Source organism: Juglans regia, chromosome 3 (genome assembly GCF_001411555.2).
Source record: "Juglans regia cultivar Chandler chromosome 3, Walnut 2.0, whole genome shotgun sequence".
In the NCBI taxonomy this organism is placed as follows: Eukaryota; Viridiplantae; Streptophyta; class Magnoliopsida; order Fagales; family Juglandaceae; genus Juglans; species Juglans regia.
In genome coordinates, this window is record NC_049903.1 from 31,967,500 (window position 1) to 31,995,116 (window position 27,617).

The window sequence follows — 27,617 nt, forward strand, 5'->3', positions numbered from 1 at the left end:
CAGAAAATATTGTTCATAACTACGTAAATTTTTAGATATGCATAATTCAATGCAGCTCAATTTAAGGTCATATTATATAAATATGTGGATACATATATAGATACATAATTCAATATTAGTGTTAGATTTGTAGTTTGTTTAATGAACATATTAATTAATTAATTACCTAGGTTTTAAAACTGAACCTTTTTCCTTGTTGAATTTTCTCGATTGATCAAATCAACATCTTCGACACGTTTCCTAATAAACTATTAGATAGCATAAATAGTTATTCAACACTTATCTTACGCGTAACTCCTCACTCAATGAGAGATTGGAAGACTTTATTTGTTATAACACAAGGAGCATGGTTAATAGTGATTCTCATCCACATGATCAGCTAATGAATACCCTGGATCTACTGGACAACCATTGATCAATTGAAGTGGATCAGGGGTGGAGATCTCCCACTGGCCACTACATTATAGGGCAAGACCTTCGTGTACAACTCGTCTCTTTCCACCCCTTTAAGTAGAACTGAGCATGGGCTAGACCCTTATCCCATCTTTTTTATTTTGAGCAATCCGAGATACAATCTCTAAATAGGAATTGTAATACAAATTTAGACTATTTTAACTTTAAAATTTTTTAAAATTACAAAATTATCCCTCCTAAAATGATGTTTTCTCTTATTTAATAATGTGCCTGCAAATGCAGTCCCTACTTGAAGACTGCAAATAAAATTTCTCTTTTTTAGAATGATACCCATTCAAAAGCCTAATTTTCTATTTTTTTTTTTTTTTAAATGAAGGCACCTTATCAATCAACCACGCTTTGAGTTTAATTCAGCTTTTCTTTTTTTCTTTTTTTGAGTTCTTATTTTCAGATATTATCATTAAAAAATACTAATACTAGTAAATCCCAGAGGAAAGATTATACATTTTCATTAATACAGTAGTAAAAAAGGTATCTCCATGCCCTTTGGCGCCCCCCCTCCTTTTTTTCCTGGTGCTGCAGCATCATTAGCTTATTCCCCTCAGGCAAAATGGATTTTCAGATGAGTTCTCAGACAAGCAGATCATAGTGGTTCTTCCCACTGTACAGTAGCCTCACAACTTTCCTGGCTCTTTCTTTTATCAAGCCCTTACGAAACTCAGCTCCATACTCAGCAATGGGAATAAAACCAGAGCCCCACCCACCCTTTGCGTGCTGCAGTTGAATTGAACGTGAGGATGTTAGAACATGAAACAGCACCTTTTTTACAACCCCTGCTCGTCTACAAGGACGGAGAGAGAGAGAGAGTGGGGACATAAATATTGGAAGCAGCAGCATTGATCCAAAATACAACAATGTGTATGCGTGTGTAGCAAGGGAATCAATGCCTGGAACCATGACAACTGCACAGTTCACAACAAATTTTGTTTTTTTTTTTGGCATGTAATTCACAACAAAAAATTTACTTGCAGCCTCCAGATTTAAGTTGGAGATCTCAAAGGCCCAAAATTATTACATGTAACACAGGTAGCTTTAAGACCATGAGATGACATTTTCTTGATAAACAAATTCCATGCCCTTGTAAAATTTCCTTGTCCCCTTGTAAGCTTTAGACTTGATTACAAATTTCCAATCACAGTTACAAGCTATTACAAAAGTTATAATAGTTGGGAGGACAGCAACTGAAGCGACTTCAGAATCACTAGAAACCAATTCAAATTGAAAATTTGAAAAAACAAATGGTAAATGCAAAAGAAGTAACGAGCCATTTGCCAAAACTAGTAAATAAAAGCATCCAAGTTTACATAGCTTGTGAAGGTAAAAATATACCTCATGCTCCGGTATGTAAACAACAATTGGCTGCCTACACAACTTTGAAAGCACCTGGCAGAATAATAATGGTAAATTGTCAGTATGCAATGTCTAATAACAAGGTTATGTAGTTTGCATATACATGAAGGTTTGCATTTATGCACTCCCACTCAGACACATACAGATTAGTATCGGCAAATAAAAAACATTCAAGGTGAATTTAACAATCAGAGAACAAGCAATGTGACATCAACGATATCCCAAAGGCAGATTATTTAGTGTCCCCAAGAAAAAAAAATAGAACAATAAATCTAACGGTTAAAAAGCGGCATCATGTCTTCCTTTTTTATTGAAACAACAAGAGTTTAATACATATGCAACAGTCCAAAGCACGCCTCAATAGGTTCATGCAAATATAATCCTATAGCAGGTTCTTCAGCACTTAACACCAATTGCCACTTAATAGATAGCGTCAAAACTAGTGCAATGCCTACTATTACAAAGATCTTTTTTTTTTTTTTTTTATAAGTAAAGGAAAGAATTAGTGGTTGTCAGAAGTGGGATCTGAACCCATTACAAAGATCTTAAAACAACTATTTAGACTAACAGAAAGAACTAACCAGTAGCTCTGACTCTCCTCCCCAGAAATCAGGTCGTTCAATGCGTTGGCAGTAACTACAAAAAGATATTTGTTAATAAATGGATAAACCCCCACAGTATTTGGCAATAAGCATACATCGCAAAACCACTAATACCAATAAGCATATGCTAAAACATACATCAGGTTGCCGGAAGTTTAAAAGAAGATCCACAATGGATAGAAAGATAAAGGACCTACCGTTTTAAAGATTCCTCAACTGTAATTGCAACCAGTGCTTCTTTATACTGATGGCGTTCTTTATCATTTTCACATATAACGTCTCTCACAGCCATTCGTAATTCATCTGCATATTTACAACAGTTAGTTTGTACCAGGATTTGTTGAAATTTATTCCTAACAGCCTCTACAGAAGGACAAAAGATAAAGTCCTCTGAAGGTTTAGCTCTGTTTAATATTTAACAAATAAAAAAAAAAAAAAAAAAAGGATACGAAAGCCCAAACTATGAAAGCCAGGCAATAGCCCCTTGCTCCTTATGTTCCTTGCATGCTCCGGGAGAATAATTTATGTGCAGTAGGTTTACAATCTCGTATAAAGGGCCATAATGAGTATCAAACACATGATCCATACAAGTCTGTGTCTTACTGTTACATATTTTTCTTTGCATGGGTCTGGGAGGTGATTTCAGGACAATAAATCCTAATTCTGTGTTTGATCATAGCTGGGCCAAGCTATAGAAATTCCAACAGTAGCCTATGGTAAAATATAAAGAAGTTTTCCAAAGCAAAACACAAATGGAATAGATCCGTTGATCTGGGCCCACCAACTAACCACTGAGTTAAACAAGACTATCTAGGCACTGTATAAAAAAAGGAGAAGAAGAAAAGAAAAGGGAGTCAATTGTAGTTGAAAGTATATTATAAAGCACTCCTGGCTGACATATATTATGGTGCCTACATTAGATTAGAGGTCATACCTATAATCCAATTTATGAGCTCTACAATTCTATATAAATAAAAAAAAAAATCCCCAAACAACCCAAAAAAAAAATTATGAGATAAAGAAGGAAAAAATGGATGAATCTAGCTACCTTGAACTCATTCATTAGAGTAAAGAGAAAGTGTCAAGACTACTAATTGATAACTACATTGAGATGGTATGGAACAGGCAATGAAAAATAATGCTATCATGGACTCCTTTTTATTGAATGAACATATCCTTGAGATTGGAATGGAGATTTTATGAACACGAACAGATCCAGCAAACCTGCATTTTCTCTCTCTTCTCGTGGGTTTAGAGAAATAGCCTTGTTGAAAGCCATACCTTTGACCTGATTTTATCATTTAAAAGTTAGTTAGGAGGCAATGGTAAGTTACAATACAGTTCAATGAACCTTCAGATATACCACAACCATTTTGTACATAAAAGTGAAGACAGCACAGAAAAACAAGTTTTAGTTTATTTTCTTTCTTAAATAGGAAAAGAATTGGAACACTCTCTCTTGTTATTAACTACATTATTTAATGACGTAAAAACTCCTAATTCTTCAGTTTTAGCCCCTTTTTATTTGTTATGTTCTACAAATTGCCACATGCCCTATGTACCATAGATCATATCATACATGAATAACTACAATAACCAACTTTTTTCCTTATTTAACATAAATGGGATTTTCTTCTCATCTTGCTTCCATCTTTTCATGGATGATATTCTTTATTTAGTCTTACATTTAGTGGATAATTTTGTTCCTTCTTTCCCCAAGATAGTATTCTTTCTATATGTCTCTTACTTCTCTTACAAAAGACCAAAGTTTTTATATCGTGTAACTATCCAAGGAAAGTTCAAGCCAAATATTAGCTTGGGATTGGCCAATGTTGCAATTTGAAAACTAGGAATCATTATAAACCACAAGATTTCTCCCTCCAAGACAATGTAGGATTTCATTAACCACCCACCAATATTCAATCCAGGTATGACAATCCCCTAAATCTCACTCGCCAATATGGGATTTGACGTGTTGGATTGGTTTTGATACCACTTATAACGACCCAAGAAAAGCCTAATCCACATATGAGCTAATGGTCCAAAATAACTAGTCAATGTTCCAACCAGGGTCCCTTGGAATCATTACAAGCCTCAAGAACTTCGCCCTCCTAGGTAATAAAGGATCGCATTCACCCTTCTCATATACTCAATCCAGGGTGTTAGTGTAAAAATAATATGTTGGCATGTTCTTATGAAAAAACTTAGTCCAATTGAGTTGTCAATATGTTGAGTAGAGTCCAAGTTGCAAATTCGCAAGATCTGATGAGATCGATCTAGCTGGAGTAAATCAGTCATAACTTTGATTCCCATATTGGATTGAGGTGATATTGGTGTCGTTGAAAAGCTAACTCAATTATTTACAAATTCATGTTTCACAAGGATCTTCAAACTCCAATGTATACAGGGTCAAAACTGGACAAAAAGTTCGCTCGACAGTTGCTCGAGTGAAAATTCCGGAAATCGATTTTTTACTAGGGTTTGGACTCTTTAAGTGGTCTTCTCAAACCCTAAGGGCTCGTTTGGACACTTAGAATATCTCAGAATATCTATGAATAGTAGTGAAATTGTTTGAGTTAAGATGTTTATTAGGTTTTGGAAAATAAAAGAGAAAAAGTTGAAAAAAAATATTATAAAGTTAAAAAATTCTTTGAATATAATTTTTAATATTATTTTTGTTTTGAAATTTGAAAAAGTTATATTATTTAAATGTTTTGTTTAGAAGTTTGGGAAAGTTGTAATAATTAGGTAATGATTTGATGAAAAAGTTGAAGATTTGAGATTGAAAAGTGTTTTGTATTTGAGTGATATTTGGAAAGAAAATATCTTAGAATACTTGAGAACACCTTGTTACCCAAACAAGGCCTAAGTATATATAGAACAATATGCACGACTTCTGGGGTAGGGAGAGAGGCCAGAATTGCCATATTCAGTGTATTTTAGAGAGAAAACCCTAAAGAGATTTTTTTTTTTTTTTTTTATATAAGTATGGTTTTTCTTTTAAGGATCAATACAAGGTTAGAGAGATTTGACAAGTATTATCCCCCGGAAGTTTATAGGAAAGTCAAAGGCGAAATTAGGAATCATACAAGCAAGAGTGACAACATCAAGAACAAAGCAGAGAATTTCAAAGGTCAGAAATCACATAAAGATAGGGATAACATAAAATAAGAAGCCATTTACTGGCTACATGAAACGCTAGAAAGACTCGTCAGTTTCAATCTTGGCGCTCGCATCATCCTCAAACCGATCTTTCTTTGTTGGAGACGGAGAAATAGGTGCCCTCGGAGGTCTTTTCCCTTTCTGCTTGTTCCTAGGCCTTGGCTAGTTATATATATATATATATATATATTTTAAATGAAAATGAAAAGATAAAAATAATGATACAACTAAATGATGATTATTTATCAAAGAATTAAGCTTAGGTTGTGTGACACGCCGACAGCGAGGAGTTCATGAGCTGAAAGTGTTCTGTCAAATAGACCACTTTCATTGTGCATTGAAAGATCGGTTATCTCTTGATAAACAGACCTTCATCATATTGTGCTCGTGTTTGAGTACTACTGAGTCCATTGGTGTGGACGTGTTCATTGGCCAGAAGGATTTTTGGAACTGCCTGGGTAAATCGAGTTGGTGCTCGTGGTGAAACTATAGAAAGGCCGGAGGTCCGGAGCTGCCTTGGTGCAGAGATCGAGTGGGATACTCATAGTGTTACAAGCTAGATTTAGTTACTTTAAGGGTCATGTAATTGTTTTTGAATTGGTTGTAACAAACTTAATTTCTAAAGTGGATATTAAGTGGTTACCGGAGTGGTTTTAGATTTTGAAGACGTTCTTCAAATGAGGTTCCACTTCATTACCAAAATTGATGTGTTAATTATTTATAGTGATCTGATTAATTATTTAATTTATTGATTGATTATAAATTTAAATGGTCCAGTAAATTTAAAAAACACCTTTTCACCCCTCTCTATGTGTCTTTGGGATCTAAACCACTGGTTTTTCACAGGGCATTACATATCGCCTCAAAATACACTAGTTTGGCACCTTCTATGGATCATCAAAGTTTACCCATTAAATTTTATGCATCAATTTCCAATAAATGCATTACTAACCATGAGCTTTAAACACGTCATGTAGTTAATTTATTTGCCCTATCGCAACCTTATAGCAGTAGCTGCAAGCTCAACATGTTAAATCAGTCACAAACTAAATCAAAAGTTTTTTCTTCCACTCCCTAGAACTTGTTCTTAAGTTTGAACTTTTAATTTCAGTTTCCAGCTAGGTGAAAGTGTTACTTAACTCATCCTATAGTATTCAAAGCTTAAATTTCATCAGAATTCGAGGTGAAAAGATAAAATTGAAGCCATGAAAACCTTTTTAAAATCAATATTCAGAGAGATGTTACCAGGGCACGAAAAAGACAGCGGCCATCTCCGGCAACTCTCTGAATCGAATAGCGCTCAACTTTCCTCATTGCTGGTGATTCTATGCCCCTGGTAAGCAACATTATCGTGGAAAAGCGTAACTGTCACAAATCCAAACTATAGTGACAATGGTGGACATATAAGCTGTGGGGGTAAAAAATGAAAAACAAAGCATAAGAAATGCTCATTTGTGAGAACGATTATGATTTCACACTTATCATTCTATCAATAACAGAAATTCACCAAAAAAAAAAAGGAACTGTGCTGCTAAAGAAGTTTTTAAATTTGAGATTTAGGGTGTCTGTTAGTAAATTACAAACACACATGCTCATACATATATCTAGAAGAAAATAACTAATGGGGAAAGAAAAAATAACTTACAATGGTGGTCCAATTTTAGCAAAGAACCTATGGCTATTGTATTCAAGGAAAGCCGTAGGACATGGTTGTGAATTCGGAATTGAAATCGAAGGAACCGGAGAAGAGACCAGCTCGAAGTTAGCAAACCCATTCTTTAGCTGCTCAAGAATAACCCCTGCATATATTTTATCGAAAGATAGTGTATATTAATATATATGTGTGTGAGTGTGTGTGTGTGTGTGTGTGTATTAGTGCTCTGTTTGGTTTTGGAGAAAACCAAAGTTAAAAGAAAGTAGGAAATCCGAATCTTCCTATCTAAGATTTTCAGTCAAATGAAAGAACTTTGAAACGAAATCTGGAACTCGGAAATAGGATGGAATGCAAGTTTGGAGTTTGAGAGATGGTAAGGATACTACCGTTTGAAAGCTTATCCGCCATGATAGATTCACTCCGCGAAGTGAGAGTGCGAAACGTAGATAGGGGAAAAAGGGTGAGAGAACTATAACGACGACGTTTGGGTTTCGACTCCGGCCTTGCTTGTTCTTTACCAATTGTCAAAACGAGGTCGGTTCACATGGTCCCACTCTGCGTGATAAGTTCATTTTTTTTTTTTGAAAGGAAAACTGTGCAATTCATATCTATTTAGGTTGAGTTACTGTTCTTTTAGCAGGCAAGGCTTGTTTACAATCGGGGGCCTAAAATGTGCGGTTTGAGTATTAAGTTTAGATAAAACTTAAAAATTAAATAAAATATTATTTTTTAATATTATTATTATTTTAAAATTTTAAAAAGTTAAATTATTTTTTATATTTTTTATAAAAATTTTAAAAAATTATAATAATGAGATGAGATAAAATATTTTTATTATCTAAACAGAACCTTATTGAATCTGATATCCACATTTATTACTATTATTATCATTTAGGTTGATTATTTTATAATTATTTATTGAGCTTAATTTTGTGATATAAATATTTTGTTTATATAGAAATCTTATATAAAAAGAAATCATAAATTAATGTGATTTAACATGGTACCTCATATCCAATTTACAATAAAAGAACATCACAGTTGGACGAAGAATAAATCTACACTCATCGAGGATCCATCCTGAGGATGGGTCCCGATGAGTTTTTTTTCACTTAGTGATTAAAAAATTATTTTTTAAATGATATTGTGATTTTTTTTTAATATTTAAGAATATGAAAAAAAAATGAATCAAAAACAATAAAAAAACAAATTATAACTTGTCAGCAGCCATCCTCGTGCTACACCCAAGCACGGCTCTTTGATGAATTAAATTAAGTCGCATCAATTTGTAAACTTTTTTATATAACATTTCTATGTAGACCTAGCATTTCTCATATTTACAAATGATGAGACTACACAAAGGGCTCACATGTCTTATGATGAAACAATAATGAAATTCTACCTTATAGCTTGTAAGTGTTTGTGCAATCATTTTAATTTTTGAAAAAAAAATAAAATTCACTCAAAAAAATTAATTTTTTTATAGTGGATTATTTTTTCCTTCAAAAATTTTGCACGGGACTTGCACGCTCTATATTTGTATCTGGCAGTACTGTTCACATCAAAGTTTTAAATTTTATTTCAGTGACTATTTTAATTCGAGTACAAGAATATTTCAATACCAGTATGTACCAATACACAACTTTAAAAATATCGTGTTGTATATCAACTAGGAACAAAATCATTAAATTACTTTAATTTTTGGTAGGTTTTATATGCTAAGATTATTAAATATCACATTTGAAAACTTACAAAATGTCAAAATGCCTATTCCCCAATTCACTTGACATAAAAAATGCCGCAACAGAGTTCATGGAATTATCTACTAGATGCTAGAATTATTGCTGCTTCGGATCCATTACTAACTAATGCATAAAACCATCCAACAACAAAAATTAAAAATCCACGAAATTACAAGCATTACAGTCTCATGGCATAAAAGAAAAATAGAGTTAGATTAATACTACAAAGAATTTTTCTATAAATAGAGCTACAGCCAACAGTTGTGAGATTGGCAACCTCAAAACTATTGAGAGTTGAATCTTGGATTGGCCATCTCATTATTTGCCTCATATCACACTTTTGGTTTTTATCTATTCCATTCAAAACTTAATCACACATTGAATTATATATCTAAATTTTATATAATAATAAAATATTATTAATTTTCAACTTCTTTATTATTTTTGTAAATTTTTTTATCATATTTTACATATCTACTAATTATAATTTTTAATCAAATAAAATATATTTTATTTTAATTATCATAATTTATAATGTGCATTTTCTCGATAGTTTTATAATTAATAACATAACACTAATATCGTTCATTCTAATTAAATTATTATTTTTTAATTATATTTATAAAGCAAACTAATCGATGAAGTCTCAACACATATTTTACCCCTATTTGGATTGGAGGTGTTAGAGAACTCAGCAAAATACCTCAAGCACAGCTTATTGAGTTGCTTCACAAGTTTATCCAATCTAAACAAATAATCCAGCAAGTCTCAAGCGTCTCCTCTTGGTAGTGAAGTATATTACGTAGAATGAACTAGATTAATACTCAAGAAATCCATAATTTAGATACTTTCATAAGAGAGAACAAAAAAAGAGAGATTTTATACTTTTTATGGAATTTTCTGAGAACCATTTGAGGGGGCTATGTATATCCCTCCCTATGCATCTCATACTACTAGCCTTAAAAGCTAACCTTTAAACCATACAATAAGTGGTTATTTGCCATTTTAATTCTTAAGCATGTAATGTATGGCCATTAAGTCATGCGTTACATGTTGTTACGGAACATGAGGCATCTGCCCATGTGGGCACCTCCATCTTACATCTCTTACTCGCACACAGTGGACATGACTCTAAGCTTGCATCTCTCTAACGTTCCCAATCTTGTTCATACAAGTAAATAGATTGTGCGACCACCAAGCATACCTGCAAAAAGAAAGGTGTGAGCACTATACCAAATCTCTCCCAGAGAAAACCAGCATAGTAACATCCATAAAGTGTCTTATCATGTCCTAGACTCATTCGATCGCATCAGATCAAGTATTTTCGAATAAAGTTTTGAATTCCGTTACGATGACCGTTCCGGTTGAAGTACTAGAACGAAATATTTCGGTACCGGTACGTTTTGGTATACTGTTTCAGGATAGACATTATATGAATAAATTATATATATAATAACTATATTCTAAAATAAATGGAAAAAATGCTTTGTATTTCTTAAGAGAGAAAAAAAATGAAAAGAAACTCATTTATCTTTATTCTTTTATTTTTTCTTAAACGTACCCAAAGTAAAAGCATTTTAGATATCGCATTCCTATTTAAATCAATCAATAACCATCTCAAAGAGAATTGGAGACAAGTATCAATGTGCAAAAGTTCTATTCTAATGTGCATAAAATGAAGGGCCCAATTTTGATACAATGATATGTAAAATATAAATCCGTAGCAGAATAACAAATTGACAACCCAAGATTCGTAAAATCAAACTGGAGCAGGAGGAGAAAAACTATTCATCACTTCCAAAACAAAAATGAACAAAAGAAATTGATTAATACTAGGAAATGGGTGGGTGCTTTCAAAAAATAATGGGATACTCAGTGCCCACAGTGACATTAAAGAAGGGGATCTGGGAATCGGGATTCTGGGGTCGTCGACTCGTCATAGTTGCACCGTTGGCTGTGGAGATCGACGGTTGTGGAGCGATGTTAGCGTCATTGTGGAGGAGCTGGGGGTATATCAATGGAGATTGGATCTGCACGTTTTTTTTCATTGAGATTGGACTTGGAGAGCTGCAGGCCATCAACTATCAAGGGGAAGAAATAGAATCGAAGAACCCTGAAGGAGAAAAAGCATCACTTTGCTGGTATAATTACAAAAAAGAAATGGGCATATGAGATATTTACAAAAAGACCATCCCAAACAATTTCAGATCGAAATCATCATTCCGGTCGAAATGTTGAAATCCTATCGAAATGGATCGGAACGAGCCAAAACACCAGAAATTATGTCCAATACGAAACACAGCACTCCATCATTCGGGTCATTTTTCCGGAATGGAGAATTCAGGCCATTCCGGCCGAAACGGAACGATTTTCAAAACTTTGTTTTCGAACCCAACTCATAACAATACTTAATTACCTCCAAATCATTTCGATATGTTCACAACCTTAGTCGCTACCAATGTGTAGCGTCATAGTTCAACGTCGGCAAACGCCATCGAAGATACAATGTTGAATAGTCTTCTTTTTACCCTCATGTCATTCAACTTTGGTCAAACCGCTTTTCCAGCAATGCTTTTTTAGACCATATCAATCAAGGTCATAGACAGCATGCCAAAGTGGCAGGCATCACAACCTCCATATTATGACATAGTCAAAGGTAAATAAATGACACTTGTTAAAATATGAGACTCACACAGTGAGAAAGAACGAAACCATTTACTCACTTATTTGGTCGAATAAGCACATATAGTATGAAATACATGCTACGGTTGATTTCATTGTTGAGCAGAAATATATACCTAGTGGTTGATTTACTCTCACCTAGGTCACTGACCCAATCAGCATCACTGTATCATCTTAGCTACAAATTCGAACCTTGATAACACAACACATAGTCCACAGTTCCCTTGAGATATCTCAAAATTCTCTTAACTACTTTCCAGTGAGCCGGTCTGGGGTTAGATTGGAATCTACTCACCAAGCCAACTACATAGTATATGTCTGACCGAGTATACATTATTGTGTACATCAGGGCTATCCACAACATTAGCATAATGGATACAATTCATCTTTTCCATTTCTCTTTGAGTCATAGGACACATCTTTTTGGACAAGCTCTCGCTTTTAGCAATAGGAGTGTCAATGGATTTACATTCACTCATTTGGAAGCGCTCGAGAACTTTCTTTATGTAAGTCTGTTGGGACAAATACATAAGTTTATTTGATCGATCTCTTATATATATTAACTCCCAAAATATATTTTGTCTCACCCATATTTTTCCTCTCAAAATTGAAGAATAACCACTCTTTTGTGGTGACTATCAACCATTTGTCATTTCCAGCCAGTATTATATCATCAACATACAATGACAACATAATGAAGCTCTTCTTGGACCTTTTGACATATACACAATGGTCATCCGTGATCATCGTAACCCATTCGAGAGAATGACTTGATGGAATTTGAGATACCATTGTCTAGATGATTGCTTTAGGCCATATATAGATCATTTGAGCTTGCACACCTTGCGTTTTTTACTTTTGACCACAAAGCTCGGGGGTTGATCCATATAGATCTTCTAATCTAGTTCTCCATTGAGAAATGTTGTCTTAACGTCCATCTATTAGAGTTCCAAATCCATGTATGCTATCATAGCTAAAATTAGGAGAATTGAGGCAAATCTCACCATTGGTGAAAAATTTTCCTCATAGTCTATACCCTCATGTTGGGTATATCTTTTCGCCACTAAACGAGTTTTATACATTTCTATTGATCCATCCGACTTGCGCTTCACCTTTAGAACTCATTTGTTCCCAATAGCCTTGCGCCCTGAAGGTAAATCTATCAAATCCCAGACCTGGTTAGTCTTCATAGACTCTATCTCATCATTTAGTGTTTTCATCCACTCATCTTTAATAGTTATCTAGCCCTAGTCACATGTAAAGACAAAACCTACTAAAATCGTATTAACCTTTTTGGCCAGTCTACAAGGGCAGCTACTCAGACTACAACAACTTGTTGGGCCAGTCTATAAAGATGATTCTTTTAAAACCATTACAGTCCATTTTTCTTGTTCTATTAATGCATTTACAATTCTTACTAGAGCCACCTTAGTCTTTTGGCTATACATTACATTTACAGTTCTTTCTGGGGTCATTGCAATTATTTCAGCTTATCATTCACACTAACAATACTAACTAAGAATATTTAGCAGGAATTTTCTATTTTATCACTAAAAAAAAAAATGAAGGCTAATGTCTAAACATTCAAGCCTAATATACATAGTTGATAAAATAATCATATATCCACATGTTCATGTAATGACATTTAATCTAAAATATTAAATAAAAGATCACATGTAAAATAACGTTATGAAATATTAATAATAAAAATAGCATGTATCTAAACATATATCCATATGTTCAATTCATATATACATGTAATCACATCTAATCTAAAATATTAAATAAAAGATCATATATAATATAACATTATGGAATAAAAAAAAACATGTATCTAAGCATATAAATTATGCAAAATTTTATTATTATTATTATTATTTATAAAACAAATGTATAATAAATACATTTATAATCCACACTTAAACCAAAAGAAATTTGCAGTCCAGTGGTGCACCCAATTCCTTGATTTTATTAGGTGGTACAAAAAAAGTCAAGTCTATTTTTTAAAAAAAAAAAAAGAATGGGCTGAATAGCCCAAGCCCATATAAGTTAAAAAAACAAAAAAAAACAAAATGGGCCATTTGGCCCAAGCCCAGATGACTTTGATTCATATTCTACCTTCAGCTAGGGTATTGTTCACGTAAATAGTGCCTCTTCGCAGCAAGGCAGTTGCCGCCGCCACAAGCAGCCTCAGTCGTAGATGCAGTCTCAGCCTCAACCGCAGCCGCATCCTCATCCTCAGCCGCTGAGACACGACTTTGTCTAAAAACTAGGTGGCGCCACACCACCTCTTTGGTAAGCGTAGCACCACCACAGTGCACGCAAAAGCGGTTCAACCTTATAAAAATTAAAACAATACAAATGGCACCATCACAAATCCAAAAAACAAAAATGCGAAAAAAATAATTTTTGGTAAACTAGGAACAACTAAAAACATGCTCTGATATCATAATGTTATATTCCATAATGTTATATTATGTAAGAATGTAACGCATAATGTTATATTATTCGTGAAGGTTCAAAATAAAACTCATAAAATGTCAGACCGCATGATTTATATTGTAATGCATGATTTATATGATTTATATTATAACAAAATATAACTCAACATTTTTTGTTGAAGGTTCAAAATATATTGTAACAAAACAAATAGTTTGTCACTTTAATTCTTAAGCATGTAACGTTACAGCACAAGAGGTGTTTGACCATGTGGGCACCTCTCCATCTTACAGGAGGAGAGATGGAGAAAAATGGAAGAATTGGTAGATGATTGAATCAATTTTGTACAAAGAATGAGAAAAATAACATGATTGTTCATAAAGAGAGAAAATAAGCTTAAAATGTGGATGTCTAAGTTACTGTTCATCTACATATATGTTGAGATACTGTAGCTAAAAGCTTAGATGGCTATTAGGTACTTAATCCAATTAAGGGCAATTGGCTTGGCTACTCCAATGCTAACGCACTTAGAGAAATAGATCTAAATGCATGGCATCTAATGCACTTACATGCTATAAATCAAAGTGAGGTTCTAGAAAGAGATATAGAGATTGGGAGAGAGACATATATAGAAGGAGTCTAGACGATGGCTGTAGACGAGTGTGTGACAATGAGGTAGTATGGCTGGTGGCATGACTCGTGAGACTAATGAAGGAGAGCTGACAGAGTGAACTATGAAGATTGTTTATGAAGGAAGAAGAAGAGAAGAATGGTTTCTTTTACAATGTAAGCAAAATTACCAAAATGCATGTCATGTCTCCCATATTTAGTATTGAAATGTGTAGTCTCTGCGGATTTCCTTTAAAAAAAAGTAAGGGCCACCATTAAAAATAATTTTTTTATATAAGTCTTAAATTCATTCACATTTTTCAAAATGAGTACATGGAGATTGTACACTGTAAGACTGAAAATATCATTTATTTTTTTAAATTACAGAGGATGTCATTTAGCAAACAAACTAAACCGAAACATAGACTTTGACTGAAGAATTTTGCTACACATCATCTTACATTACACAACACACGTTTTAATTTTTTTTTTTAACTTTTGTTAATTTTTTTTTGTTTCATTTCTACTAAACTAATTAAGTTATTTTACTCATCATCCATACATCATATATTTGATAATGAAAAAAAAAATTATGTATATTGTGTGGTGTAGAAATGATGAGTAGAAATTATATATCTACAGCAAATGCATCCACATCTCTCCTTTGTCATTTCGAATAGCTCCCCTACCCTGCTCTTCCTGAATTTCCTCTGCAAGGATATACGTGCCTAGAAATTGAGTTGGACTTGCTGATTGTTACTAAATGGATCCATATGAACAAATGTCTAGTGTGGTACCTATAGGACTTTTGGGAGAAAATAGTCAGTTTACTCTGGGTATGCAAGTTTCAGTTAAGCATATATACAGGGAAGGAAACTCTGTGGCTGATTGCCTCGTGTGTATGGGCTACGAAGGAAGGAATCAAACTTGGTTTAACTCCAACATGGTTCCACTGCTCTTGAGAGGTCTTCTAGGCTTCGTTTGGATCTCAAACTCATCTCAACTCATCATTACAACTTTTTCAAATCCCAATACAAAATATAATAAACAATTCAACTTTTTCAAATTCTAAAATAATAATAATATTAAAAAATAATATTCTAATAATATTTTATCATCTCAACTCAACTCAACTCAACTCACTTCAACATCCAATAAGAACTGATAAGGCTAGTTTGCCTTACTTGAGAATGGTTTGATGGCGCTAGTTTATCCTTTACTTAGGTCTGTTCTTACCCTTTATCTTTGTTGAGTTGTGTTTTATCATTTGAGTTTTACGGGCCTTGATGTAACTACATATTTTTTCGTTAAAAGTGAGGGTTTATCAATAAAGTTCGAAGGTTCCATAAAACAAAAATGATGAATAAAATTGTTCTCTACTGAAACAACCGAAACAAGGAAATTTGAGCAAAAACCTGATTGTCAAGTGTCATGGATTGCTATTTCAATAGCAAAAACTTAGACAAGTACAAATAGCCTGCTGATATGCGTGTTTTTTTTTTTTTTTCTAATCAAGGATTATATATATATATATATATATATAAGAAGAACAAAGTTCAAGGTGGATAATTTTCACTATCAATATACAATAAGCAACTAGGAATATTATTTAAGGGTAGACTTCTAAAAATATGATTGGTAGCTGCCTATTGCGCCACTGAGTGCGCACATTGATTTTGAGATCGATGAAATTTAGTAAATTTCCAGTCTTGATGATGTCGAGAGTTAAACAAAATTGTCCCCAATGATGGTTGAAATGTTCCAGAAAGCAGTGGTATCTTGATTCTCAATAGATGTAAAAATCGATTGAGCATCCCCTTCTATAATTGCTAGATTCTGAGCAGAAGTCATGTTGGTTGCTAGCAGCGCTGCCAATGCTTCAGCTACTAAAGGGATAGTTGTTAGTAACTTTTTTATTTTTATCTCCAGAATATCTCCACCTTAATTTCTTTATATTACTGAGGCTACTGCAAATCGGTCTCGAACTGTTGCATCAAAGAAGAAGCTTAGATAATTTGAAAGAGGAGGTTTCTATTCTTCTTCTATGCTATGTTCACTCTTTTTTTCTTTCCAAGCCTGCTGATATGCTTATTAGAAGAAGATTGTTGTGAAAATAGAGTGGAGTGGAGCCGTGGAAGCAAGACCACACGTGCCTAGTGTTGAGTTCTAACAAGCGAGACGGGATCGTCTTCAACGGCCAAACCGAAAAAAGCTGGCTCATTATTATTAGCGCACAGCACAGCGACAGGGTCCCTCCCAAAAGATTCACATAAGAAGTCTCGCCCACGCATCCACCCCTCGCGCAGACACTATCGCTCTCAAACATAAGAAAAGAAAAAAACCCCAAAACAAAAGGCGTCTCTAAAAGTTTGACGATCTCTACGATGCTCCTCCATCTCTCTCTCATTGCTTAAGAATCTCCATTCACACTCCCCCCCTCCTACCTAGCTTACTTTCTAGCCTTTTCCTCTCCCTCCTATAGATTCTCTCTCCACTTTTCTGGTAATTTTTTTTATCTGCTTTGGTTTCTCCTGTGACGATCTTTTACTTTGGTACGGTGCGTGTTGAGTCATTACTTGAGATTTTTGTGTTCGTTCTATGTTGTTGTTCTGTCTGTTTGCTGGGAAAATGGAAGAAGCTTCCGGAAAATGAGAATTTTGTGATTGTATGGTGCTTTCTACAATTGTGAAATCTCGGTTTAGCTGAATTAGTACCGAATAGTTATGTTAGGAATAGCTGATTGGAAGCTTTTGTGAGAAATCTACAATCGAGTGAAGAAATGTCACTTTCTTTTTCGTTTTTCCGCTTTCTTTGTTTTCCTTTTTTTTTTTCCCTGACGCAGCCTAATTAGGCACTGCTAAACTTGTTGTTCAATGTCCAGTCATTTTGTTTAAGTTATTCTGAGATTTTTGTTTTCGAGATTTATGACTTCTGGAGCTATGTTTTGGAATTAGATCTTATTGGTGGATTCGGCTGATAGTTCGGAGAAGTCGGCTTTCGGAGTTGGAGAATGGCTTCTTCACTATCGTATTCTCCGGTTGCATTCGCTGGAGCTTCGGCTTCGGATCTTCTCCGGAGCTCCAGCAACGGCATCAGTGGAGTTCCTCTGAGAACACTAGGAAGGGCTCGATTGGGTGCAAGGAGGAGGGATTTCGCCGTCGTCGCAAAGATTAGGAAGGGGAAGAAGCATGAGTATCCGTGGCCAGATAATGCGGATCCTGATGTTAAAGGTGGGATCCTTAGCCATCTATCGCATTTCAAGCCGTTGAAGGATAAGCCGAAGCCCGTAACTTTGGAATTCGAGAGACCGCTTGTCGATCTAGAGAAGAAAATCATTGATGTAATTCCCTTTTGTAACAGTTGTAGTTTGTTCATTGAGCTGAAGATTTTTATCGGTTTTGTTCAATGATTAGCTTTTGTTTTTGGGTGCAGGTCCGGAAAATGGCGAACGAAACTGGTCTGGACTTCAGTGATCAAATTATTTCATTAGAGAATAAGTATCAGCAGGTTCGATAAACCATATGTTGACGAGACTTGCATTTCTTTAGATTCAATAAATGACCTAAACAGTGGCCATTAAACAGTCTGGTGATGTAACCTTTGATAAGATGATTTCGCTATTTTTCCAACAATTGATTTAAGCTTCAAATATTAATGGGGTTTATTAATTCTTCGTCTCCCTCCATGCAATAGATGTTGGCTTCGTGCCTTGTTACAGGTTCTATTGCCTGTAAGTGCCAATTTATCCAGAAATTTAGTTTGTTAGGAGTAATGGAATTCCTCATCATTCTTTCCTTATTCTGTAGACCCTAAAAATTCTTTCAAGCATGCCAGGGTGAGAAGTCGTACTTCTGTTTCATGGTAGTCTGAGTTGTAAACCTCAATATTGCAACCATACTGCATAAACCAAAAAACTTGATGTTTAACTTTATATGGATATGTGGAAAATCTGAATGCGAATTTGGATGTGTATGATGTGAAGAACTTGCTATGGATAATGACTAACTTTTGATCATGGGGATGCCTCTTGCATTTTGCTTAACAAACGTTTCTGGGAAGTTGATGCTCTACTGCAGATGTTAGAATTTTATTGAAATAGTTACAGATTCTGAAATGCTCTCACAACTCTCCATTTTTGTTCTCAGGCGTTAAAGGATTTATACACACATCTAACTCCTATACAGCGTGTTAATATTGCACGGCATCCTAACAGGCCAACTTTCCTCGATCATGTATTTAGCATTACTGAAAAGGTCCAGCATTCATATTCTCAGCTTCTTTGAAATTTTACTTATTCCTAATGGTTCACTAGAGCCTGTAGGTTTATGGATGCTGAATCAATTATGTTAATATCTTTGGATATATCCCTTATGTACAGTTTGTGGAGCTTCATGGAGACAGGGGTGGGTACGATGATCCAGCTATTGTTACTGGTGTTGGAACAATAGATGGTAGGAGGTACATGTTCATGGGTCACCAAAAGGGTAGGAACACAAAAGAGAACATTCAACGGAACTTTGGGATGCCTACTCCCCATGGGTATGTATGTAGAATGAAAGAGAATTATATGTTTTAACTTGTTTTCCTAGTTCCTGGATAGTCATCTTTTTCGTATCTGACACTGATGGGAAATTTTCTACGCAAACAGTTACCGGAAAGCTCTGCGTATGATGTATTATGCAGATCACCATGGTTTCCCTATAGTTACTTTCATTGACACCCCTGGGGCATTTGCAGACCTTAAATCCGAAGAACTAGGCCAAGTATGTGGACAATTCTAACTTGAAATTTGCATGATTGTTTTTCAATACAAGCTACTAATATGCAAGCTTTACATAACTGTTAAAAAAAAACCTAATATGCATGCTTTACATGCATGCAGGGTGAAGCCATTGCGCACAATTTAAGGACCATGTTTGGTTTGAAGGTACCCATTGTTTCTATTGTCATTGGGGAAGGTGGCTCTGGTGGTGCACTTGCCATTGGCTGTGCTAATAAATTGCTAATGCTCGAAAATGCAGTTTTCTATGTTGCCAGGTGATTTGAGCTTGGCTTTCCTCTCATTGCAACTCATAAAGATAGTGCCAATATACTGTCCAACATGTGCCTTAGTTTCTACAGCATATTGTGTAGGTCCCAAAGTGGTGCTATGTTAATATGTCATCTTTATGAGTTATTAACCCAAATCGCCAATGACTTGGAAGGAAAGGGTGGATTTGACCCAATGTCTGGGATAATTACTATGTTGATTGTAATTCAGAATTCAATGAAGTCCTATGATAAAATAGATAACTAGTTGCCACTTGCCAACCCGGTCCTTGTGTTTCCTATCAGCCTCTTTGTTTGCTACTTTATTTTTATTGTCCTGCCTTAGCTTGTGGTAAAATTCCTGTTGGTTTCCGTCCTAAATTATCTGCTCTCACAAGGCATGATTCTAGACTTTGTAATTTTACTTGAAGCATCAAGCATGTTTGTATTTATTTATTTTTTTGGTAAATATGAAGTATAGTAGTTTCTTCTGATCAGTTAGAAATATAAGATGGCAAGAGTAGGTAGAGCTGCTTGTTTGTCTGTCCTGAAGGATTATTGACTAGCTGTGGATGGCATGGTGGAAATGCATCGTTCCATCGAATTAAAATTAAAAAATGTCCTGCTCGGTTGGAAATTTACCAACTGAGTCAAGATTTTGATTGTGGAATTTGGCAATATGTCACAAATGCTGACTCCCAAGTTTTCATGGAGTATACCCTGTAATTATTGCTTGTGAGGCTGCTGAAATTTTCTTTTTGATATTGATAATATACGCATGCTCATTTGTAAAATGAGTTCAATCTCCTTTTTTAAGTGATAGATGTTACAGCATAGTTCTCGGTTTTCATTCATTTTGACACAGATACAGAGTTATCAGTTTAACTAGCAAAAATAAAATGATTTGTCTCGTTATACAAAATGAGTATATATTACTGATCTCTAAAGGCAATTGGTTGCCTGTGTAAGACTACAGCCTCATTTAACATATTTTCATGTCTAGCTTTGTGTGGCCAGACACACGTGCACAAGCGTTTGATATGAATATTGCTATGTACTATCTGGCCACACATAGTCACAGTCCTACTCATGGATGAATCATCTGGTGCTGGTTTCTTTCTTCCTTTTTTCCTGTTTGGATATATGACCTTGCTGATTTAAATTTTTTTTTTTATCTATCATAGTTGTATGTGCTGATTTTTGTTCTTTTGGCGTTGTCTCTATTCTTGTCATGGGTCAGTCCGGAGGCATGTGCGGCAATCTTGTGGAAAACTGCCAAAGCCGCTCCAAAGGTTCAGCCAACATCACTTTATGACTTGTTTGTCAGTGGTTTAATATTAACTCCTCGTAAGTTTCTTCTTTGCAGGCAGCTGAGAGGCTAAAGATTACTGCTCCAGAGTTGTGCAAGCTGCAGATTGCAGATGGCATTATTCCTGTAAATTATCATTTCTTATGTGTTCCATGGAGTCATTGCTCCTTTATTCTCTTTCTTTAGATGACTTCCATCTATCTTATCCATGACAGTAGGCACCTTCTCCAAACAGTAAATGGATGTGAAACATGGGTGTTTCACATGCATACTTGACTAGATGATTTTACTCCTTTATGGGGAGGAAAAGAGAGCTTAGAATCAACCGTTTTCATTTCTTGGGACCAAAACATCACTGGATCAGATAGATGTGTGATTTAGTCCATCTATTTTTATGTAGTATTTGACTGGAGCAGCATATTTTAATTATTTTTCTATTGTATCGGGATCCTCTAACCAGGTATATTTCTCTGAATCACAATAATTGCTTTCAAATTCAATGTAGGGATTTTGTCGCATTAGATTTGAATTTGATAGTGATAAAAATGCTTATGTGGCAAAATCCTGATCACTGAATTTAGAAACAAACGATTTGGACTCAGGGAAGTTTACTTGATAGATTATCATTGAAATCTAGAAGATCTCTGTCCTTTTATATTGTCTAAACCTCAATAACAACTACCATTTCCTTTTGATAATCCTTTTACAATCTTTCGGTCTATTATATGACATCTCAAAGAAATCTTTATACCTTTAACAGGAGCCACTTGGTGGTGCACATGCAGATCCATCTTGGACCTCAAAACAGATAAAGAAGGCAATTAATGAATCAATGGATGTAAGTGTGTTTTTCATGGTAATCCTAAAAGAATTGACGACATCAAGTATTAGTCCTATTTAAGATCTTTCTTTTCTATAGGAGCTCATGAAGATGGACACACCAGAGCTTCTGAAGCATCGCATGCTTAAGTTCCGCAAAATCGGTGGGTTTCAAGAAGGGCTTCCAGTAGATCCTAAGAAGAAAGTCAACATGAAAAAGAAAGAAGAGCCCATCAGGAAGACTTCTGATCTAAATATTGAGGATGAGGTCAAAAAACTTATGCAGCAAAGATTAGATGCTAAAGAGTCCTCGGTCACGCCTCCACAGTCAGATCTGGACGAGATGATAAATAAATTGAAAAGAGAGGTCGATCGTGAATTTTTCGAGGCTGTTAAAACCATTGGGTTGAAGGACAGGTTTGTGATGTTGCGGGAGGAGTTTTCCAAAGTAAATTCGGTGGACCACCTTGTGCATCCAGCCTTAAAGGACAAGATCGAAAAGCTTCGGGATGAGTTGAACCAGGGTCTCCCTGCAGCTCCTAATTATGAAAGCTTGAAATATAAATTAGACATGCTGAAAGAATTATCTAAAACCAAGAGTCTTGCTGAAAAGAATTATAAGGCATCCACATTAAAGCAGGAGATCAATAAAAAGTTTGCAGAAGTCATGGATCGGCCTGATATAAAGGAGAAATACAGGGCACTGAAGGCTGAAATTGAAAATTCTGGGGCGTCTGTGGTTCAGGATTTAGACCATGGGCTGAGGGAGAAAATTGTGAAGGTGAAGAAAGATATAGAGTTGGAACTGGCTGATGCTCTCAAATCCTTGGATTTGGATGTTGAGGTTGTAAATTCAAAAGTAAAGGAGCTCAGTGAACAACAGACTTCATTCTCAGATGTCAAAGTCAAGATACAAGAGTTAAATGAAGAAATCAAGGAAAGAATAGAAAATGTAATCAAGTCATCAGATCTGAAGGACAAAATTGAGTTACTGAAGTTGGAGGTTGCAAAGGCTGGAAAGACACCCAATGCTGTTTCCAAAAATAGAATTGCAGCTTTAGAGCAACAAATTAAGCAGAGCCTTGCAGTGGCCTTGGATTCTTCTAACTTAAAAGAGAAGCATGAGAAGCTGAAGGCAGAGATTTCCAAAACCATTGAATCTTCTGAAGGATTGGATGGAAGTCCGGAAAAACAATATGCAAAAGAAGATGATTCTACATATGCTGAACCAAGAGTAGAGATCGGTGCAAATCGCACCTTTGCTTAATGTGAGTTCATCTGTTTTCATCATGTGTTAAATTCTTTTTCGTTTTGAACTTTTTGGTCAGAATGGCTGGTATTTACATGGTTTTTTAAATACAAAAACATTGGTTGAGTTTTTCTTTTCGTCGTAAAGACTTCAGAGAATACAATCTTAGATAACTTCATCCTGACTTGAAAACTTGTAAAATTAGTTGTGTTATATCTTAGTTTGTTGAACTCTCCATTTGGATATCATGGTCACTGGTTTTACTACATTGTGCAGAATGATATCAGTATTTTGTATCTTGCCAAATGAGAAAATGGGGCGATTGATAAGAGATTGAGTTTAAGCTGGCTAATTTCGGGAAAAACATCACCTTAAGCTGTCTTCACTGCCACCAGCATCTACTGCTATCTCTTGCTCTGGTTCACAAGGTTTTGCATCTATAGAAATATCAAGGGACACGGCATAACAGCATATTTTTTAGGCCGGAATGCTTTTAATTTATATTAGGCTGTTACAACCTAGTAGCTCTCCATCCAGTTCGTTTTCATAGTTCTTTAATCTTTTTGGTAGAACATGTTACTCTTTCTATATAGACACAGAAACTCTGTATAGGTTGTGAGAATGTTAATGGAGGCTATGAAAGCTTCCGCTTATTTGAAATAATGTCTTTTGGTAAATATTCACGTCTTTTGTTTAGCATGTTGTTGCTGCTTTCATTGCTGCGCCATTATGTGAACCGATCGAAGTGGGTCACCGGTGAGATGACAATAACACAGAGTTCTATAAAAATGGAAAACTAGAGCAGCTTCAAGCCAAGGTAGATTATGAGCACCTTTGGGTCTAAAATGCTTGCCTTTGTTGTTCTTTTGATGCCTGGTATTTTGGCGAACTGCTAGTTTGCACAGCTAATTTAGACACCAATGAGGGGTGGATGCGATCTAAGGTTATGGTTGCTGGTTGAAGCATCAATTGTGCGGCACCAGTGGTTGCCACTATAGAAATTAGAATAGCTAGAGCCTAGAAGCTAGATTAACCTCAAGAATACTCTGGGGGAATTCCGCTTCTAATTTACCAGCTTTTTATTATTATTAATAAATCGATAGTATAAATGAAAAATATAAATAATTTAGACAACAAATTCAAACTTGTACTAGTTTAAATGCAAATGGTACTTATCCTAATATTGTTTATTTCGTATAGGCAATAGAATCACGTGGAGTCAACCCAAGGGAAAGTTTAGCAGGTAAGAGTTTTAAATAAGTAGCAAACGGATCTTGAATACGAACTCACAAATTGTACCTCAATTTCTCAAATAGTTTGAAATCTTATTAATTTGTTCGATAGGTCCCAACCACCTTCAGGTCTCTTCAATAAAAGACAATTAAATTTGGAGAACCCCGATGTTAGAAACCATTTGATCTGTCAAATAGGCTAGCATACCTGTTGCATAATATGGCAGGAAAGATGCGTAGATATAGCATACTCGTATCAATTACAACGCATATTTTCTACAGGTACTACATACACAAGCTATAAAACCTTACAAAAGACGACCAATACGACCTGTGAAATTGTCAATTCCCAAATCAAGTTTTCTTAAAATGCTGCTGCAAAAAGGAAAGAGTTGTTGCCATCGCACATGATCCAAAGGACCAAAAGCCAACCAACAAAAGGAACGTCAAATTGTCAATACAAAAAGGGGACAACAGCTTTTCTACCCTTTGTATAGTCCTCCCCAAATTTCTCCATATACCATCTATGGTTCGCACGTGCCTTGGGTACCAAGTTGGCACACGTGTAGAGGAAAAACCTTGGCCCCACCCAAGACCAAGTCATCACCGCCCAGCCCAACCACTCCACGATCTACCCAAGGTAGTTTGGGCAGCTCACCAACTCAAACCATCCTCCTCTTGGCACCTTATACCCTCCCCCACGATCCCACCTTCCTTTTTCAGACCCACCAAAACTCTGTCTGACCAAATGTTCACAGTCATGCCACCCAAAAACACCACCAATCCACCAAAAAACCGCCACCAAAACCACCCATCATTCTTGTAATCCTTGTAATGAGACACCCATCTGGCTTGTAAGTAAGCATTCCAAATGTTAAACACAAAGCCCAACACCGCCATGCTGATCGGGAATCCAAGGGTTGTATTCCGACGAGCGGAATTGCGATGGAGTCAAAGTGGATAGATGCAGGTGCCGTGGAAATAGTGGAAGAGGAACAAAGACATGAGGATGAGGGACTTGGGATTTGAGAAGTTGAGATCGAAGGAGAAGAGGAGGAGGGTGAGCCAGATTGTGGGGCTTTCCATGAGGAACCAGGCCAAAGGTGGGTAAATAGTGGGGCCCCACCCGAGACGATGGTGCTTCCTGTAGGGGGCTTGGAGGAGCCGGAGGGCGATTGAGGTCATTGGAGCTATGAGGTAGAGGGACAACAGGCTGTAGTGGAAGACCTCTGATCTGACACCATATTTGTTTGTATTCGTGTTAAGTTGTGTTTCAACATTGAATTAAGTTGAATGATAAAATATTATTATTTATTATTATGATTATTTTAAAATTTTAAAAAATTAAATTATTTATTATATTTTATACTAAATTTTAAAAAAATTATAATAATAAATTGAAATTCTAAACGAAGCCTTAATGTCTGATCTTGTCAGAAGGTCCGACAGAGAAAAATGACTTTAGGGGCGGAGAGAGCAATGCGGTGCATTGCACTGTGAGAAGGGAATGCGGTTGGGATATGACTCTTCTGGAAATTCTGGTCTGGTTTTCCGGACCGGGGATGCTTTTACGTTTATCAGCCGTCTTTTTATTAATGATTGTACTTTGACTACTAAGTTACGTCTCGTACATAATTGATAAGTACAAAAGACTAGTCATTATGGGCATGAAAATTCGAAATTATTGTTTTTGGAGCTGGATTTACCATTTGATTTTGCTATGCTTATGTCCCCAAGTCTTTTGCCAACACCGTGGCATGACTATTGATGTGGCGTTTCTGATAATAAGCCTTCTCTTCTATGGGATAAGTGGTTCTATACTTAAAATTAGGCTTTGACGAGAGTAACTTTGATTTGAAAGTAAGAGAAATTTTTTAGCCACGAATAGAATGAGATTTTAAAATAGTAAATTTATACACTGACTTGTCTTGATGCGTTAGGTTAAGCTCGGTTTGGATTAAAAAATCTCCCAATTCATCTAATCTAATCACCATAACTTTCTCAAATTTTTTCACAAAATATAATAAACAATTCAATATTTTCAAATCTCAAAATAATAATAATATTAAAAAATAATATTCTAACAATAATTTATTCAACTTTCATCTCATATCAACTCATTATCCAAACCTCCCCGAAATCTAACGTATCCTATGAATTCATGTTAACTTGTGGACTTTTTTGTGGTTGTAATACTTCTTTTGAAAGAAATGGTGTGTCAAATAATTTCATCTAATTTCTTAAACTACTTGTAATATATAGAGGAGTCCTGGTAAATGATCCCTCAATTGCACACTGGAAGTAGGGGTGTAACGGGTCCGATTTTGGACAAATTTTGGAACCAAATCGATATACACTGATTTTGAGAATTTAAGAATTGATACAAACCGATTCATCACCGAAGCTTAAACTTTTGGTTTCTCCAATTTCGGTTTGGTCCAGTTCGAGTTTTTCGATTTACCGTTTACAAGTGTGGTTATGAGACTTAAGAGCTAGTTCCTCTAATACTTGTTGTCATCAAAAGTATGTTTATATTAATAAGTTAATATTAATGTTTATGTTTAAGATTAAAATCTCATATTATATTAATTTTATGTTATATGATTAAAATTTAAATGTTATATTAAAAATTATAAGATTAAATTTATGTTGTATCAAATATTATATAAATTTTATGTTATAAAATCAATAGACATGAAAATAAGATTAAAATTTCATGTTAGATTAATTAGCAATTTAACATATAATATAATATAACAAATTAATGGACAGAAAGTTCACTCGATAGTTGTCTCGAGCAAAAAATTTGAGAAACACTTTCACTAGGGTATGAACTTTCTAAGTGGCCTACTGAGACCCTAAGTATATATATAACATAATATGCATGACTTCTAGAGTGTGGAGAGAGACCAAAGCTATTGTTATTCATTGTATTCTTGAGTGATTCTCTCATGATACTCCATCATTTGAGCTCATTTCGAGTGTTACTGAGTCTATTGGGGTGGATGTGCACTTTGGCCGAAAGGAATTCAGAAATTGCCTGGGTACAGAGACCGAGTTGGTGCATGTTGGTCTAAAGCTACCAGGGCGCAAAGATCAAGTGGAATACTCGTGATATTGCAAGCCAAATTTAGTTACTTTAAGGGCCTTATAAGTGTTTCTAAATTGGTTGTAACGAACTAAATTTCTATAGTGCATTTTAGGTAGTGACTTACACCCAGAGTGGTTTTAGGTCTTGAAGGCATTGAGTTTTCGCTTCATTACTA

The 27,617-nt window shown here is 35.2% G+C and overlaps 2 protein-coding genes and 1 pseudogene across 3 annotated transcripts; 1 reads left to right on the plus strand and 2 right to left on the minus strand.

Moving 5' to 3' along the window:
- Positions 1 to 796: 796 nt before the first annotated feature.
- LOC109004205 (OVARIAN TUMOR DOMAIN-containing deubiquitinating enzyme 3) lies at positions 797 to 7,721 on the minus strand. Of its 2 annotated transcripts, none has more exons than XM_035688524.1 (8): positions 7,629 to 7,721; positions 7,234 to 7,387; positions 6,834 to 6,921; positions 3,651 to 3,714; positions 2,624 to 2,729; positions 2,406 to 2,460; positions 1,804 to 1,857; positions 797 to 1,255 (listed from the first exon to the last, which is right to left on the minus strand). In XM_035688524.1, exons 1-8 carry the CDS (start codon positions 7,648 to 7,650, stop codon positions 1,145 to 1,147), a joined length of 654 nt encoding a protein of 217 aa, XP_035544417.1. In that variant the 5' UTR covers positions 7,651 to 7,721; the 3' UTR covers positions 797 to 1,144. The 2 variants fall into 2 exon arrangements, with proteins under 2 accessions (XP_035544417.1, XP_018838218.1); XM_018982673.2 differs by having other exon boundaries at positions 801 to 1,188.
- A 9,245-nt stretch (positions 7,722 to 16,966) lies between these two features.
- LOC109004195 (acetyl-coenzyme A carboxylase carboxyl transferase subunit alpha, chloroplastic-like) lies at positions 16,967 to 23,815 on the plus strand. The gene is made up of 12 exons (XM_035688526.1): positions 16,967 to 17,216; positions 17,669 to 18,054; positions 18,147 to 18,221; positions 18,860 to 18,967; positions 19,093 to 19,253; positions 19,363 to 19,477; positions 19,597 to 19,751; positions 20,983 to 21,034; positions 21,109 to 21,177; positions 21,812 to 21,889; positions 21,971 to 23,138; positions 23,396 to 23,815. The coding sequence occupies exons 2-11, from the start codon at positions 17,725 to 17,727 to the stop codon at positions 23,135 to 23,137; spliced, it is 2,310 nt and encodes a 769-aa protein (XP_035544419.1). The 5' UTR covers positions 16,967 to 17,216; positions 17,669 to 17,724; the 3' UTR covers position 23,138; positions 23,396 to 23,815.
- Positions 23,816 to 24,572: 757 nt separating this feature from the next.
- Positions 24,573 to 25,606, minus strand: LOC109004197 (annotated as a pseudogene).
- Between the last annotated feature and the right edge of the window lie 2,011 nt (positions 25,607 to 27,617).

Bases quoted from the DNA above. Each gene is read 5' to 3' on its own strand.
- LOC109004205 (XM_018982673.2), bottom strand. From the start codon at position 7,650: ATGGCGGATAAGCTTTCAAACG. The intron at 3,715-6,833 runs GTAACATCTCTC...TGATAAAATCAG, and splicing joins GCTGTCTTTTTCGTGCCCTG to GTCAAAGGTATGGCTTTCAA. The intron at 1,858-2,405 runs GTTAGTTCTTTC...TTATTCTGCCAG, and splicing joins GAGGAGAGTCAGAGCTACTG to GTGCTTTCAAAGTTGTGTAG.
- LOC109004195 (XM_035688526.1), top strand. From the start codon at position 17,725: ATGGCTTCTTCACTATCGTATTCTCCGGTTGCATTCGCTGGAGCTTCG. The intron at 18,055-18,146 runs GTAATTCCCTTT...TTTTGGGTGCAG, and splicing joins TAGAGAAGAAAATCATTGAT to GTCCGGAAAATGGCGAACGA. The intron at 19,478-19,596 runs GTATGTGGACAA...ACATGCATGCAG, and splicing joins AATCCGAAGAACTAGGCCAA to GGTGAAGCCATTGCGCACAA.